Source organism: Protopterus annectens, chromosome 7.part1 (genome assembly GCF_019279795.1).
Source record: "Protopterus annectens isolate FY-2018-M chromosome 7.part1, PAN1.0, whole genome shotgun sequence".
Taxonomy (NCBI): Eukaryota; Metazoa; Chordata; order Ceratodontiformes; family Protopteridae; genus Protopterus; species Protopterus annectens.
The window spans coordinates 201,356,178-201,373,212 of record NC_056740.1 but is presented as its reverse complement, the minus strand read 5'-3'; the positions used below and the strand labels follow the sequence as shown (position 1 = coordinate 201,373,212).

Below are 17,035 nucleotides of genomic sequence, written 5' to 3'. Positions count from 1 at the left end.
TCCAGGTATATTTCCTATTTCCCATCCACTCAGATTTTTCTTGAAGAGTGCGAATGAGGAACTTTGCTGGACATAGATGGGTAGCTTGTTCCAGAGTATGGGAAGTCTTTGGGACAGGAATAGTACAGTTGTGTACCTACCATAAATGTAGATAGTGTATTCACTGTTGCAGTCATTACACTTGGGTTATCCTGCTGGCAGGCTACCCGCAGTCGGTCTGAATTCCAAAATCTTGGTTCGGCATCTGTTGCTGTCGCCTCTTCTCTGACGTCAGTGCGCCATGTGTATAAAAGATGCAGCAGACGGGTAAAGTACAGTTTTGTACCTACCATAAATGTAGATGTTCGAGGATCCACATTGCTGCAGTCCTAACTATAAATATTGCTTCACGGACCCCATCTTACTGTCTTCCGTCCAACCTCCTTCCAGGTTTCGAAGCCCATGACACTGCCTCTCTCGGCATCCACAGCTTTGGTGCCAATAGTGGATCTCACTTTGGCCACGGAGCCAACCCTTTGGTCTTCGGCTCCTTTAGAACCATGCCTTCCTCAGACCCAGGATTGGATTGCGGGCCCCTCAGTACAGAGTTCGGTGCCGACCCTGTCTATGGTTCCATCCATGTTGCCAGAAGCCAAGTCGGTACCGATCCCTTTTGAGGCTCCATTCTTGAGAGCGGGCTCAATGGAGCATGGTGTGACCCTGGTTCTGAGGTAGTCCTTCTCTGGTTCTGGGCTCCCACCCCCCTACAGGTGGCCTTGCATTCCAAGCAGTGGAGAGAGCTGTTGCCTTTGTAGGCAAGCCCTGCTGCGTCAGAACCCCAACAGTGTCCTTCCCTGAGCTGCAGCTGTCATAGGCCACCATCCCAGGACATCGAGCACGAGAGCCCCCAGGAGACCCTATAGCAGGGTGCCCTTTCCTCTGGGTCCTCCTCAGAAGGTCCCGCTGAGGATGTTCCATGGAAGAAATCATGCAAGAGGAAGCATGAGGAGTCCCTTACAGAAGATACAGATTACGATGAAGGGTCCCCACAATCACCCCCTGAATGTTTCCTTTGGAGACACCCTGGAGATATTGAAACAGGAGTGATTGGAAGCCCAAAAATCCTTCCTCCGAGGAATCCATTTTTCTGCAGACTTTTCATGCTCGACCATCTACCTCTTGGGTGGCCCCACCTGCAGATGAGCTAGTTTAGCTTGTGGTGCAGTGTGCCTGGAGGAAACTTGACTCTGTTGAGGCAATCCCATGGAAACCAGACAAGATTCTCTCTCTCCCCCTGAAGAAAACCCACATTGGTCTAAAGGTTTACCAGTAGATGCGGCGGTGGTGACAGCGACCACAATGAAAGACCTCGCCGAGGAGAGCCACCCTGTTCACTTGCCTAACAGAGTCCCAAGAGGTGGATAGATTGGGGAAGTGAGTTTTTGCTTCATCGACCTTTGCAATTCGGTCCTTGAACTACCTGGCACATTTCACCAGACTCCAGAGACCTAATCTTCAAACTCTCTGGTACTCTCAGGACAGGTGTCTGATGAGGAAAATGACAAGGTAGCACCTCTGCTAGCAACCCTGGAGTCTATATCAAATTTGTCCATGAGGTTAATCTCGCATGCAACCAAAGGAGCGGCAAGAGCTGCGGGTTCAGGTGTAGTTATGAGACGTCATGCCTGGATGCGCCTTTGTGACTTCATGGATCGTTTAAAGTCTTCCTTCCTTGATGCTCCAGTGGAAGCATCTTCCCTGTTTGGCCCTAAAGTGAAGGACATGCTAGCCAGGTGTGAGCAGGACGGTAAGACCCTGTCTGCTCTTGGTGTATATGTTGGGGACGTCTTTCTCTGCACCTCAATGCCTGGGTATTAATTACCATCGATTGTTGGGTACAGAAGATCATAACCAGAGGTTACCAAATTCCATTTGATTCCTACCCAAAGCCACCAAAACAAATTCCTGACGTTCCACACAGTCTAAGGGAAGAAGCAGCTCTACATAAAGAAAAGCTGTATCAAAAGAGTCACCCAAAAAGTCCCACTAGATCAGATCGTATCCCGATTCTACTTAAGATTCTTTTTGGTGCCAAAAAAGACAGGGGACTGGAGACCAATTTTGGATCTTAGCAGGTTAAACAAGTTTGTCACCCAAACCAAATTCCGGATGGTCACTGTTCAGTCCATCCTCCCCTTTCAGGAGGAAGGTGATTGGATGTGTTCAATAGACCTTCAGAATGTGTATTACCACATCAAAATGGACAAACGCTCCAGAAGATTTTGTCGCTTCTGGCTTGGACCTAATCATTACTAATTCTGCACTATGTCCTTCGGACTCTCTCTACAGCCCCCAGTGTGTTCACCAAATGCATGGCAGTAGTGACAGCTCACTTGAAATTACAAGGATTCTGGGTGTTTCCATATTTAGACAATTGGCTACTTACTGCACCCACCAAGCACCTACTGGTAACAGCCATGTATTACACCCTCTCTTTGGCAAATTTTTTGGGAGTCTCTAAACTGGGAGAAATCCAATCTGACTCCAACCCAATCTTTGGGATTTATTGGGGTGATTTTCAATACCCTATGTTCATAGTGTTACACTGCTGCAGTCATTACACTTGGGTTATGCTGCCGTCAGGCGCTCCCGCAGTTGTCCTGAGTTCCAAAGTCTTGGTCCGGCATCGGTTGCTGTTGCTTCTTCCCTGACGTCAGTGCGCCAGGGGTATATAAGATGCATCCGATGCCATTTTCTTCAGTCTTTCTTGCCGCGCGGTGCAGAAGCAGTTTGCAAGTGCCGGTCGGCCGACTCCTGAGATTTTCGAAGTCGAATTTCAGATCCGAAGTCTTCAATAAAGCTAAGTACCCCATTGGGGAAACTTTTTTCTTGCCTCAGACCGATGTCAGAAAAAGTTAATAATTGTATTTCTTGTGGGAAGCAAATACCTCATAAGGACTTCACTCTTACTGTATTCCATACCTTAGGCCCTGATCACGGCGTCACTAGTTGTCAGTTTTGTGATAGATTTAACAAACGCACTAAAAAGACATTTTAATTTTGCTTTGCAGTACTTTGGCTGAAGGTTCAATTATACGATGCCGTCTGATCAGCCGACGACCTCAATACCTAAAAAACGCAAAGACAAGGATAAAGACAGGCATCAGAGATCCAAAACGGGTGACGAAACCTCTTCTAGGCCAGTCGCCAGTTCTCGGTGAGGTGCTTTCGCAGCCCCTGACACCCGCTACCTCAGAGCCACAGGCCGCCTCCGACTCCCACGTGGAGACATCTAGGCCTCTGGAAACTCAAAGTATTGGGCCTACGGAAACTAATCCCTCAGATGGGTCCGGAGCCGCTGAGCAGGCATCGGCTTCTGAGGGTGTTTTCAGACCTTCACAACTTACCATTAAAACAACAGCCAAGACAAAAGTACCATTAAAGACAAAGAAACAAGTACAGCATTCTCCTGGACAGTCTTCCATGCCTAAGAAACAGATGCTTAAAATGGCCGAAGACCTCATTACTCTAATCTGGGGTTCCCATCCCCCTCCTGAGAAAAGGCGTAGGCAGGATACAGACTATGATGACTCTGATCAGGTTTCCATTTCCTCTGATTCCTCTTCAGACCAGGGATACTCTCTACCCCCCCTATGAGGACTCTGATGCTGAAGAATCTATCCCTTCAGCCTCTCCTTCTGAGGATTATTCTTTTGGGGAAACTTTACATACCATGAGGGGGCATTTCCAATGGGAAAGCCAAGATTACTCGGAATCCAAGAAAAGGCTTGGGGATTTCCTTTTATTGCCTCAACACAGGCCCCTGGCTATTCCGCCTGTGCTAGACATTGCAGATGGTGTGTTCTCTGAATCCAGCTTATCTCCTGACTCTTTGCCCCTGCTCCAGCCAAGCCAGATGAGTCCCTGACTCTCACAAATTTCTTTACAAAAATCCTTCTGCTGATCCAGAAACTATTTCCCAGGATCCAAAAGGAGTTAAGGCTTCCATTGCAGAAAATACAGTACCCTCTGACAGAGATTCCAGAGCTTTGGATAGATGGGGGAAGAAAGTACACTTCTGCAACTTTAGCAGTAAGAGCTTTAAATTGCCAATTTCACATGCTTAAGTACCAACAATATTTAATGGCTAGTGAAAACAGAAAATGCTTGCAAGCACAGAAGCTCCTGATTGTAAAGAAATGCAGGATTTATTGCATGCAGTTGAACAGGTGGGTAAACATACTCTGCAATGTGGTTTTGATTCTTTAGAGGCCTCTTGTAGAGCCGCAGTTACAGGTTCTGTGATTCGAAGACATGCTTGGTTAAAAGAACAAAGTTTACCTGACTATGTTAAGGCAAAATTATTGGATGCTCCCTTACAACATGATACTTTGTTTGGTGTTGAGGCAGAAGAGGTGTTAAAAGAAAATGGAGGATAAAGCTAAATCAATGCAAACAGTCAAGGATTCCTTACTGGTACAGCCACCTCGGTTTAGCAGAAATTGGCTAACAAAGAATTGGTCTTTTCCAGTGTCAGACAGACCACAGAGAGGCAGATACAGACGCCCAAGAGGCAGATCTCGACCCCAAGGCTCAAGCAGATGACAACAGTGGGGCACCTCAACCCCAAAAGGTGGTGAGGACAAATCTCAGCCTTACAGGAAACAGTCACAATGACTTTAACCTTCGTGCGCCAAGCACGTCCCTTTTGAAAGCCCCCTTAGGGGGAAAAGTAGCACTTTTTTTCTCAAAACTGGCAAACAATCACCCAAGACAAATGGGTCCTGAATATTGTGTGTCAAGGTTACAGATTATACTTTCATACTCTACCAAGGCTAAAAGGAATGCCAGACCTGCCACAAAATCAATGGGCAGAGGCACAAAAACAAATTTCAGCCCTCGTGGACATGAGAGCTATTCAAAAAGTACCAAAACAGGAACAAGGACCAGGATTTTACTCGACTCTTCCTGGTCTTCAGAAAGGACAAGGCCTGGAGGCCCATACTAGACCTTTCAATTCTGAATACTTACCTGGATATTCCGAAATTCAAAATGTTGACATTACAGCAGCTTCTACCCATGCTGGGCAAGAAGGCTTGGCTTGTTACTCTGGACCTCAGAGGCATACCTGCATGTCCCTATCAGACAAAATTGCAGAAGATACCTCAGATTCAAAGCTGGTACAATGCACTACCAATTCTCTGCACTGCCCTTTGGCTTATCTACTGCGCCTAGGGTCTTCACAAAGTGCCTGGCACCAGTAATTGCATTTTGCAGACAAAAAGGAATTCAAATATACCCATATCTGGACGACTGAGGCAAAGGACATTCTTCTACAGCATCTGGCGTTTGTAAAAAGGTTGCTAATTTCTCTAGGGTACACAGTAAATGAAAAGAAGTCAAAACTAGTGCCCTCGCAACAGATTATATTCCTGGGTGCCAGCTTAAATGCAACGGCCCAGATGGCTTACCTCACGCCAGACAAACAAGTTCAACTAACTCAATATTTTCAATTACTGGCAAGAAAGTCTCATCTCCCTGCAAGAAAAATTCTGCAGGCCCTGGTATTCATGGCGTCCTGCATACTACTAATACCATATGCCAGACTGTATATGATGAAACTACAATGGTACCTGAAAAGTGTTTGGACTCAACACTCTCACAGTTTGGAAGCAGTAATACCAATGATTCCCTGCCTACAACAGGAGTTTCGATGGTGGGCACAGGCATGTCACCTAAACAAGGGTCAGCCTTTTACCCAACCCACAGCCAGGCAAACTAACAACAGATGCTTCGGATTACACCTGGGGAGCACACATGGCAGGAAAATGCATACAGGGCAAGTGGACCACAGACCAGATGCATCTTCACATCAATCAAAAAGAGATGTTGGCAGTTCAAAATGCCCTAACAGCTTTCAAGGACCTTCTACATCCAGGACAATTACTACTAAAGACAGACAACACCACAGTAATGTGGTACATAAGCAAGGGGGCACTCATTCTTATCCCCTATGCAGGCAAGCCATGACCTTGTGGAACAGAGTTGTAACGTATCAAGTTCACCTGCAAGCACAATTCCTGCCAGGAAAGAACAATACTCTGGCAGACGATCTAAGCAGAAATATCATGGACCCTCACAAATGGAAATTGAATCCACAAATCTTCTGCATGGTAACGCAAAAGTGGGGATGCCCAGACATAGATCTTTTTGCCTCCCCCCCTCAATTGTCAACTACAAAAATTCTGCACAAGGACTTATCACAAACAAGCATGGAAAGTGGATGCTCTTCTATTCAGCTGGAAAAACCTAAAAGTTTATGCCTTCCCGCCAATGTCTCTCCTTTCAAAGGTACTCCTAAAAGCCAGACAAGAAAAACCACAGATGATCCTTATTGCTCCAGACTGGCCACGCCAGCACTGGTACCCTGTCTTAAGGAACTTGGCTCAGGGCCCACCATGGATTTTGCCTCAAATTCTGCACCTTCTTACTCAGCAAAACAATCTGATCCTGCACGGTCAGCTCAAAACCCTAAACCTGGCTGCATGGCAGATACATTAGTCAAACAGACAACACCTCTCTCTAAAGCTGTTATGGTTGTCATTTTGGAGGCCAGGAGGCCTAGCACCAGGAAAGCTTACTCAGAAAAATGGAAGAGATTCTGCGCCTGGAACCAGGCTCAAAGCCTTGACCCTCTTGTTCCAAACATTCCTCAGATTTTACAATACTTAACTGAGATGCTGGACAGAGGCTTATCCTTCTCATCAATTAAGATCCACACCTCTGCCATTTCAGCACATTACAACACGAATCCAGTACGAAGAGTTTTAGAGCTACAGGCATTAATGGCAGTGGAACCTTTTATAAAGGACAGGGTATCTTTAAGGACAAACCCTACCTTTATGCCAAAGGTGGTATCTAGTGTGGCTCTTAACCAAACCATCCATTTGCCAACTTTTTATCCAAACCCCCAGAATAAAGGGGAGAAAATTCTGCATTCTTTGGACATACACAGGCAGCTACGCTTCTACTTGGACAAAACAAAGGCTTTCAGGAAAACTGAGCAACTGTTTGTAGCATATGCTATGGATAGGACACTGTATTTGGTACTGCTACACATCATGGAAAAACAGTCCCAAAAAACATTAGGCCACATTCCACCAGGGCAACAGCCACTTCAACAGCCTTTCTCAGAGGAGTACTTGCCAAGGAAATTTTGGAGGCTGCAACTTGAAGTTCAGTGCACACCTTTACCAAGCATTACCACCTGCCTCTTTACTCTAAATCCAGAGCAGGATTTGCCACTGCAGTTCTACAGGGCCTCATAGCCAATCCTAACTCTTTCTTTATAGACCAACCACCCAACCTCAGCTTTGGGATTCTACCCAAGTGTAATGACTGCAGCAGTATAACATGGTAAACCTAGTACAGTTTTGTACCTACCATAAATGTAGATGTTCGAGTGTTCACACTGCTGCAGTCCAGGTTACCCTCCCTCCATCCCCTCTGAACTAGCTGGAGTTATCTATACTTTTCTATCCTATACAACCTCTGGGGTGTATTTGCTGCTAACTGAAGGTAATGTTTTTATTGTATAATTTTGACTAGCAATATGTATTGCCTACCTACTTGGGGGCACCTGACATCTGAGGCAAGAAAAAAGAAAATGGCGTCAGATGCATCTTGTATACCCCTGGCGCACTGACGTCGGGGATGAAGCGACAGCAACCGATGCCGGACCAAGATTTTGGAACTCATGCCGACTGCGGGACTGCCTGATGGCAGGAGAACCCAAGTGTAATGACTGCAGCAGTGTGAACACTCGAACATCTATATTTATGGTAGGTACAAAACTTTACTTTCTTATTAATATCTCTCCCAGATCACTGGCTACAAAGACTAAGGATCCAGCTCCGAATGATACTTTGCCACAACATGGTTTCAGCTCGAGAAGTCCTGTAGCTGTTAGGTTCAATGGCAGCATCAGTGTCTCTAGTACCCTTTGAAGGGCTGCACATGAGACTCTTACAATGGCTTTTATTAACCCAATGGTATCCAAGCAGTCATCCTTTGTCTTTCCAGATCAGAATAACAAATCAATGCAAGAAAGACCTAATTTGGCGGATTAAGTCGGAGACAGAACTTTGGAGGCGACCCTTCCACCCCCTCTCAGCCAAGCGCCACTGTGACCACGGACGCTTCCCTGATAGGGTGTGGGGGGGGAGGCTTTTTCAGGGAATGGCAGTCTAAGGTACATGGTACAATATAGAGGCCAATCTGCATATAAACGTTCTAGAACTGAGGGCAGTGCTTTTGGCATTGCAAGCATTCCATTCTGCCCTTCCTTCGGGAACAGTTGCTGTCCAATCAGACAACACGTCAGTAGTTTGGTATATTAACAAACAAGGAGGAACCAAGTCATACCCCCTATGTTGAGAGGCTGTTAGTGTTTGGCAATGGGCGATAGCTTCCAACCGATTTCTGATAGCAACGCATATCCCAGGAAATTCCAACGTGATTGCAGACAAGTTGAGCAGAGGCATTCTCCTGCCTCACGAGTGGTCCCTTAACTCCAACATAGTGGCAAAGATTTTCAGCTGTTGGGGCCAGTCTTGCTGCGACCTGTTTGCGTCCCCGTCCAACCACAAATGCAGCAACTACTTTGCCCTACTTCCACCGTAGGGGGAGTCCCCGAGGGATGCTCTAATCCATGATTGGCCCACAGGAATTCTATATTCTTATCCCCAACCGCTCTAATCCATGATTGGCCCACGGGAATTCTATATGCTTATCCCCCCCAGCCCTCTGATTCCTCAATTTGTGAAGAAAGCCCTTCGGTTGAAAAGCAAAATGATCCTCGTAGCACCTTATTGGCCTTGACAGGTATGGTTCCCCTTTCTGTGGCCTCACCTGATTTGCCGACCGGGGATCCTGGATCCAACTCCAGATCTGATTTCTCACCCCCAAGGGTTGAGCCACCCGGTCTCAAGCTCACAGTTTGGCTTCTCCACTTTCAGTGATCGCCAGGCATTGTAATCTCTCCTCTCCACTATGTGACTGGCTTCGCATAAACCATCCACAAGGAAATTTTATGCTGACAGATGAAAAAGATTTTCAGTTTGCTCTAGACCGAGAAAACGGCTAGGTGGCCTTCCTGCTTGAGATAGGGAGATGTTTTTTGACTGCTGAAAAAGTGGATCCTTTTTTTGGATTGACCATATTACCTTTGTATTTTATACTGGTATAAACATGTGCACATGACAGGCACAGTGAATGCTTTTGGCAGGGAAAAGTACAACTTGCAAAATCTTTCTTGGAAAATTGTTTTTATAAACTGCATGTGAACTTTTTGACTACAGGTCTTTTGGTTATTGTACTGATGTAATCCAGGTCAAGCAGTTAACTGTATGTTTCCTCTTTCTATAGTTCCATGTATTTTGATGAAGATGGAGACTTGGCTCATGAATTCTATGAGGAAACAGTTGTGTCAAAAAATGGGAGAAAGAAGGCAAAGCTGAAGAGGATCCATAAGAACTTGACTCCTCAGGTAGGAAAAGAAAGTTAAGAATACAGATGAAACCTTGGGATGGATTTAATTGTTTAGTCTGTTGGGCAGTACTTTGAAATTGTCAAATTAAAAAAAAAAACTTTTTAAGTGAGTGTACTATAAACAGTAGATGATATTTTAATTTGACTTGTTTTCATGAAGTGTCATCTTATTTTTGTCCATCTTGTGGCAGGAAATTTGGTACAATGAATTCAGTAGCAATTTCATTGCCCACGGTAGTTTCTTATAACATTATTCTCTTTTGCTGGACTTCATCTGATTTCTTTGGCATCTGAGTGGAAAACTAGAGACTGGAGTATATGTAGATAGAACAAATCACATTTATTGATTCATAGGTAGGTACTAGGCTATTGGCCCTAGGGCCTATATAAGCCTTGCCAAAAAGGTACCTGGCTTTCACCACCCAAGAAAATTATTTTCCTGTGCCACTGTCGAGCAGAGCCAGAGGTGATCCCCAGGGTGAATTTCCTAATTCCCATCCAATCATCAAGATTTTTCTTGAAGAGTGGTAATGAGGAGCTTTGTTTGATATAGATAGGTAGTTTGTTCTAGAGTATGGAAAGTCTCTGGGGCAGGAATCTATTCCTCCAGCATGTTCTGTTTATTGTAGTGACAAGGTTTATGCCCCTAGAAGCGTGTAGCTCAGAAGGATTGGAATTTCTTTAAGTGTAGCATGCCCAAAAGGTCTGGGTTTGACATAGCTTTGTATGTTAGGCAGAGATCTCCTCTGAGTATATGAAATGTGACAGAGTAAAGCTGGTGTTTTTTGAGACTGTCTGCGTAGGGCATCTGATTGAGGCTGGCAATCCTCTTGAGGTATTTCTGCAGCCTTTCCAGTTGTAGATGTCTTGTGATGTACATACCAAAAGGGGCGTTGTACTCTATAATTGGTCTAATGAGTGACAAATAGAATGAACTCTTTTTTTTTTTTTTTTTTTTATTTTTTTTTTTATTTATTTATTTTTTTTTCCTGGATGAGAAACCTTTTGTGATGATGGATGCCTGTCCTGCAGGATTGTTGGATAGGAGGGATAATAGATAGAGAGGCCATCACATACCCTTTTCTCAATTTGCACTTCAATCCCCTTGGCCACTTTCTGATGTGTCATCCCACCAACTAAAAGCATCTGAAAAGCGAGTTCTGTCAGCAGAGCCATACAGCAATGCCCCACCTGACTAGCCAGAGTTGGTACTTTTCAAAATCTTTTCTGGTTCCAAAAAAGGCTGAATGTCATGAGGTTGTGGTAATGAGCTAAAAATAGGGTGTTTTGTGGTGATTTACACCCTGGAAGTCATTTCCCTTGTGGACAGGCTGAGCCATTGTCTTTTGATGCACCATGAGTGGTTCTTCAGACTGTCAGTTGATAAACAGGTTTCCCAAAGTTTGGAGCAGAACAGTATGCTAAATATTTACATCTCTAGCCAGCATCAGAAATCCCACCTTCTGTCTTTTCATCTTCCTGATGGTCAGGTCTGTGATTGCTAGACAGTCTTCTCTTTGTGTGCACTCCATCCTCTGGTAACAGGGTTCATTGAGAAAGCCAGAATCCATAAAGCCGAAAGTATTTCTTGTAGCTCTTTGCTAGCTCATGTATACATATATAAAGTACGACTACTGTTTATTTATTCCAGCTATGACAAAAAAAAAAATGGATTCAGCAAGTGTGCACTTCTTGTGGGCACAGAATACCCAATTCTGTTGCCCAAAGGGAGTGCATTTATTGCCTAGGAGCAGCTCATCTAAATACTGACTGCTGCACTCGTGCGGTGTTTAACTCCAGAACGCTGTCTGTCCAATAGACAGACATAACAAGTTGGTCGTCAAAGGGATGCTACCTCCTTCATCTTCCTCAAGGACTCGAACCCTCAGTAAACCAAAAGACAAAGGAATCTCATAAGAGATTTTCCACCCATTTTTCCTAAACTGTTGATGGCTTCTTTGAAGCCACCACTAAAACTACCAAAGATATTTGATCTGACTTCTTCAGATCCTAAAAGAAAACCTACAGATCCAAAATCTTTGGATCGTACCATTGTATTGACCAAGTCTTTTGGAACCCACTTACCCAAGTTCTCTGTCTGAACCAGTATATCCTCTGCTGCATTCTCCATTTTCTACAGATGTTCAGGAGAGAGTCAAGGCCATAATCCACTATTTCATCCATCAGGACCACCAGAAGTCTTTCTAAGGCATAAGTGGATAGGATGATGATGAAATTCCAGTGAGCCAGAACAACTCCATCTGAATCGGAGGTCTGTCTCCCATTGAATCAGGCCTCCCGTCTACTTATGTTGCAGTATCACCTTCTGCAGTCTGTCATTCGGTTTTGGAGCCATTGGATGTGGGAGCCCAGAGAGCGTCTGTGTTGGATCTGAAGACAACTAGGTCTTCAACTCCAACAATCTCTCTGATTACTTCCAGTACAGTTCCTTTGGATCAGTATGTGTCTTTGAGCTGAAGTGCTGATGCATTGGCTCTGGGAGGTTGGGATCCACTCAGATGTTATCAGAGCCATCCTTGCTCCTTGGAGCTTCGGCATTGGACAGCTTGGGTAGGACTCCTATTTCGAGGTACAGATCCGAGCAGGGTCAAGACCTGGCAGCTCTGATGCCTTTGGGTCTGATGCAACCAGCCACAGCTTCTTCTGGTCCATCGGCCTTCAAGGTAGTCGAGACGGTCTCGACCTGAGGGATTCAACTGATGTTCTTCATGTTTCACTGTTGCAGTCATCACACTTGGGTTATCTGCCTGCAGGTAGCCCTCAGTCAGCCCGAATACCAGAATTGTGGGATTTCTGCGTCGGATGCTGTCGCCTCTTCCATGACGTCAGGGGTATAAAACATGCAGCCAACGCCATTACATCAGCTTTTCTTGCTGTGCGGGAGCCCGAAGCAGAAGCAGTTTCGCAAGTGCCAATCAGCCGCTACCTAAAATTTTTGTTTTTCGAGTTTCAGACCTGAAGTTTTCTAAAGCTAAGTACCCCATTTGCTATCCTTTTTTCTTGCTCTAACCAATGTCAGAAAAAAATTTTGCCTGTGGGAAGCAAATACCTCACAGAGATTTCCATTCTTACTGTGTCACCTGTTTAGGCCCAGACCACGACATTCCTCGCTGTCAGTTTTGTGTCTTGTTCAGCGCCCGAACTATTCATCGTCTGGCTATCTTTGTCGTTAAACTCTTTCACACTCGTTCTCCGTATTCCGAAATGGCTTCGTTAAGCCATCCGACTACCGATCTTTTGAAAAAACGTAAGGATAAAGACCGCATAGGTCCAAAACTGCCGACGACTCTTCCGTTAAGCTAGTCGCCAGTCTGCTGGTACTCTGGTGCTTTCGCAGCCCCTGATGCCCACTTTTACAGATTCGTAGGCCTACGGAGACCCATTCAGAGTCCGGAATGCCACAAGATGCTTCTTAGACTATGGAACCTGCGGATGTCTCTACCTTGGATGGGTCCGGAGCCCCCTGTGCAGGCACCGGCTTCTGAGGGTGTATTCAGGTCTTCCGATGTTCATATTAAGCCGACTACTTCATTTTTGACTAAAACTACCGAATTTCTCAGGCCCAGATTTCGCACTGTGCCTAGGAAACCAACGACCAAAGTGCATTGTCAAGCTCCCATGCCTTAGAAACAAGTGCTTAGAATGGCTGAAGACCTTATTACTTTAATTAGGGAAGCCAGCCTTCCCCCTCTAAAAGACAACAAATTGATTTTCCTTCTGATTCTACAGACCACGAGTCCAATGACTCTGACCCCTCTGATTACCTGGACATACCCTTATCCACCTGTGAGGATTCAGAGGATTCGATTCCCTCTGCTTCCCCTCCAGAGGACTTTTCTTTCGATGAAACCTTGCATACCCTAAGAGAGCATTTCCGCTGGGAATGCCAGGACTACCCTCAGTCAAAAAAGAGACTTGGGGAATTTTTAGACTTTCCTCAGCACAGGCCTCTATCTATATACCTCCTGTACTGGATATTATAGATGATGTCTTCATGGAATCAAGTCTTACCCTTGATACTTTGCCTCCAGCTCCTAGAAAGCCTGACAGGTACTACAGAATACCCGACTCTCACAAATCTCTCTTTAAAAATCCTATTGCGGATCCAGAGACCATTTCCCAAGGACCTAAATGTATTAAGGCTACTGCAGCCAGAAGCCCTACCCCTTGGGACCGGGATCAGATTGGGCAAGAAGGTATTTACCTCTGCAACTCTTGCCATCAGGGTTTTAAATTGCCAGTTTCACATGTTGAAGTACCAGCAACATATTATGGAGCTAATTAAATGAAAAAATGTTGCTAATTCCTGATTGTGCAGAAAATAAAGATTTACAAGAGTTAATGCATTGTGCTAACCAAGTTGGTAAACGTACCTTGCAGTGTGGTTTTGATGCCTTAGAAACATCTTGCAGGGCTGCTGTCACTGGGTCTGTTCTGAGAAGGCATGTTTGGCTAAAGGAACAAATCTTGCCAGATCATGTCAAAGCAAAATTACTAGATGCCCCATTAAATCAAGAATGTTTGTTTGGCACAAAAGCAGAAGTTGTTCTTAAAAAGAGGGAGGAAAAAGCTAAATCAATGTAAACTGTTAAAGATTTCTTACAGGTACAGCCACCTAGATTCAGTAAGCATTGGCCTTTAAAGAACTGGTCCTTTCCAGTCCCTTCCAGACCTCCTCAGTCCAAACTCGGGGGCAACAGACCACAAAGACTACATTATCAGGGTATGCACAGATCTAAACAATGGAGTGCTCCTACCTCAAAAACATTGAGTGGTAAGCCACCCTCTTATGGAGAAAGTTCACAGTGACTTCTCCTGCTTCCTTCCCAGCCATGCCCAAGTACTTGCACCCCTAGGAGGAAAACTCACCCTGCATGCAAAAAACTGGGAATACATTACCCCGGACCGTTTGGTCTTAAACATTGTATCCCAGGGATACAAATTCTACTTCCATTCACTGCCAACCCCAAGTGGATTGCCAGACATTCCTCTAAACCAGTGGGCAGAGGCCCAAAAGCAAGTACTTTCTCTTCTCAGTATCAGGGCTATTCAACCTGTTCCAACAGAGCAAAGGGGACAGAGTTTCTACTCCAGACTGTTTCTGGTGCCCAGAAAAGAAAACTCTTGGCGCCATATCCTGGATCTGTCAATTCTCAACACCTTCCTGGTGGCACCAAAGTTCAAAATGCTTGCACTCCAACAGCTGCTGCCTATGCTAGCCAAGGACTCCTGGTTGGTCACCCTAGACTTGAAAGAAGCTTATCTGCACATCCCTATAAGGGAATCTTGCAGGAAATATCTAAATTTCAGGGTAGGCTGTATGCACTGTCAGTTCTCTGCACTTCCCTTTGGCTTGTCTACTGCGCCCAGGGTATTCACAAAGTGCCTGGCTACAGCCATTGCACACTGCAGGCAGAGAAACATTCAAATTTACTCATACTTGGACGATTGCCTGATTCAGGCGGACAGTCAGGAATTGCTACTTCAGCACCTGACATTTGTAAAGAGAGACTTAACTTCCCTGGGGTATACCATCAATGAAAATAAGTCACATCTGGTGCACAGCCAATAAATTGTATTCCTGTGAGCAAGCTTTAACACAACTTCCCAGATGGCATTCCTCACTCCAGAAAAAGGTTTATTTGACAAATTACTTCAAACTACTGGCCACCCAAACCCAGCTATCTGCAAGAAAAACACCGCAAGCCCTAGGGTTCATGGCCTCATGCATTCTCTAATTCCATGTGCAAGACTGCATGTGAGGAAACTTCAGTGGTACTTAAAAATCTCTGGTGTCAACATTCTCAGGACCTGGAAACCCTTGCCTAAGGAGAGAGTTCCTTTGGTGGGCAAAGGCCTGCAATCACAACAAGGGAATCCCTTTCATTCAACCCCCTGCCGCCCAAACCCTGACAATAGACACATCAAACTATGCATGGGGGACTCGCATGACAGGCAAATGCATTCAAGGCAAATGGGAGCCCAGGACAAATGCACCTGCATATCAAGCAAAAAGAAATGTTAGCTATACAGAATGCATTGACAGCCTTCCGATACCTTATCCTTCCAGGACAACTCTTGATAAAGACAGACAACACCACAGTCATGTGGTACATAAACAAGCAGGGGGGAACTCATTCCTACCCACTCAGCAGGCTAGCCATGACTCTGTGGAACACAGCCTTGAGCAACCAAGTGCACCTGCAAGCTTAATTCCTGCCAGGCAAACGAAATTCACTGGCAGACGACTTGAGCAGAAATCTAATGGACCCGCTTGAGTGGAAACTGGAACCCAATTCATTCAAGCTTCTAATCCACCGGTGGAGGGCACTAAAGGTGGACCTCTTTGCTTCCTCCCAGAACCATCAATTGAGCAAATTTTGCACCAGAACTCCCCACAGCCAAGCATGGATGCCCTGTTCTTTACATGGGAAAACCTCTCAATCTATGCATTTCCCCCTCTGCCCCTCCTCTCGAAAGTACTACTCAAGATCAAACAGGACAGGTCAAGGAAAATCTTTATTGCACCAGACTGGCCATGCCAGCACTAATACCCACTTTTACACAGTCTGACAACAGTGCCACCTTCATCAGACCCCCTCCCTTCTGTTCCAGCAGGAAGGCCAGATTTTGCATCCTCAGCTGCAAACCCTGACCCTAGCAGCTTGGCTTATTACCTGAATACATCACCAGCAACCCTGAGCAAACAGGTGCTGGATGTCATCCTTAAGGCCAGGAGGCCTAGTACTAGGAAATCCTGTTCAGAAAAGTGGAAAAAATACTGGTCTTGGAGCCAGTCTCAGGGAAAGGACACAGCCTTGCCCACCTTACCTCAAATCCTAGATTATCTAGCAGAGTTGCTCCACAAAGGCCTGTCCTTCTCATCCATTAAGATTCATGCCTCTGCCATCTCAGCTCATTGCAATACTGAGCCACCCCTCTGATCAAACAGTTCCTGAGAGGAGCTAACCATTTAAGACCCCCGAGGAGAGCTCCCACTCCTGCCTGGGACCTTAACGTTGTACTAGAGAAGCTCATGCTTCCCCCTTTTGAGCCTGCTGCTATACAGCAGAGTTAAAATTCCTCTCTTGGAAAACAGCCTTACTTCTAGCCATCACTTCAGCAAGAAGAGTGTCCGAGTTACAGGCCCTTATGGCTGTGGAACCCTTCATTGTCTTCCATGCGGACACGGTTTCCCTCAGGACCAAACCATTATTTATGCCCAAGGTGGTATCCAGTGTGGCTTTAAACCAATCCATCCATTTTACCAACCTTTTTTCCTAATCCTCAGAATAAAGGGGAAAGTATCCTGCACTCCTTGGACGTGCACAGACAGCTTAGGTTCTGTCTTGACAGGACTAAACTGTTTGAAAATCTGATCAGCTGCTAGTCAGCTTTGCTACAGGGGCAGAGGGCAAGGCCATTTCAAAGCAAACCATCTCCAAATGGATAGCACACTGCATCAATTTCTGCTACAGGCACCATG

At 45.4% G+C, this 17,035-nt stretch overlaps 1 protein-coding gene across 1 annotated transcript in view; it reads left to right on the top strand.

Annotated features, from left to right (window-relative positions):
• Positions 1-17,035, top strand: part of TUSC2 (tumor suppressor 2, mitochondrial calcium regulator) — a 209,401-nt gene that overhangs the window by 64,450 nt on the left and 127,916 nt on the right. The window contains exon 2 of the mRNA XM_044078647.1: positions 9,406-9,526. Coding sequence (XP_043934582.1) covers positions 9,406-9,526 — 121 coding nt within the window. The remainder of the gene's footprint in view (positions 1-9,405; positions 9,527-17,035) is intronic.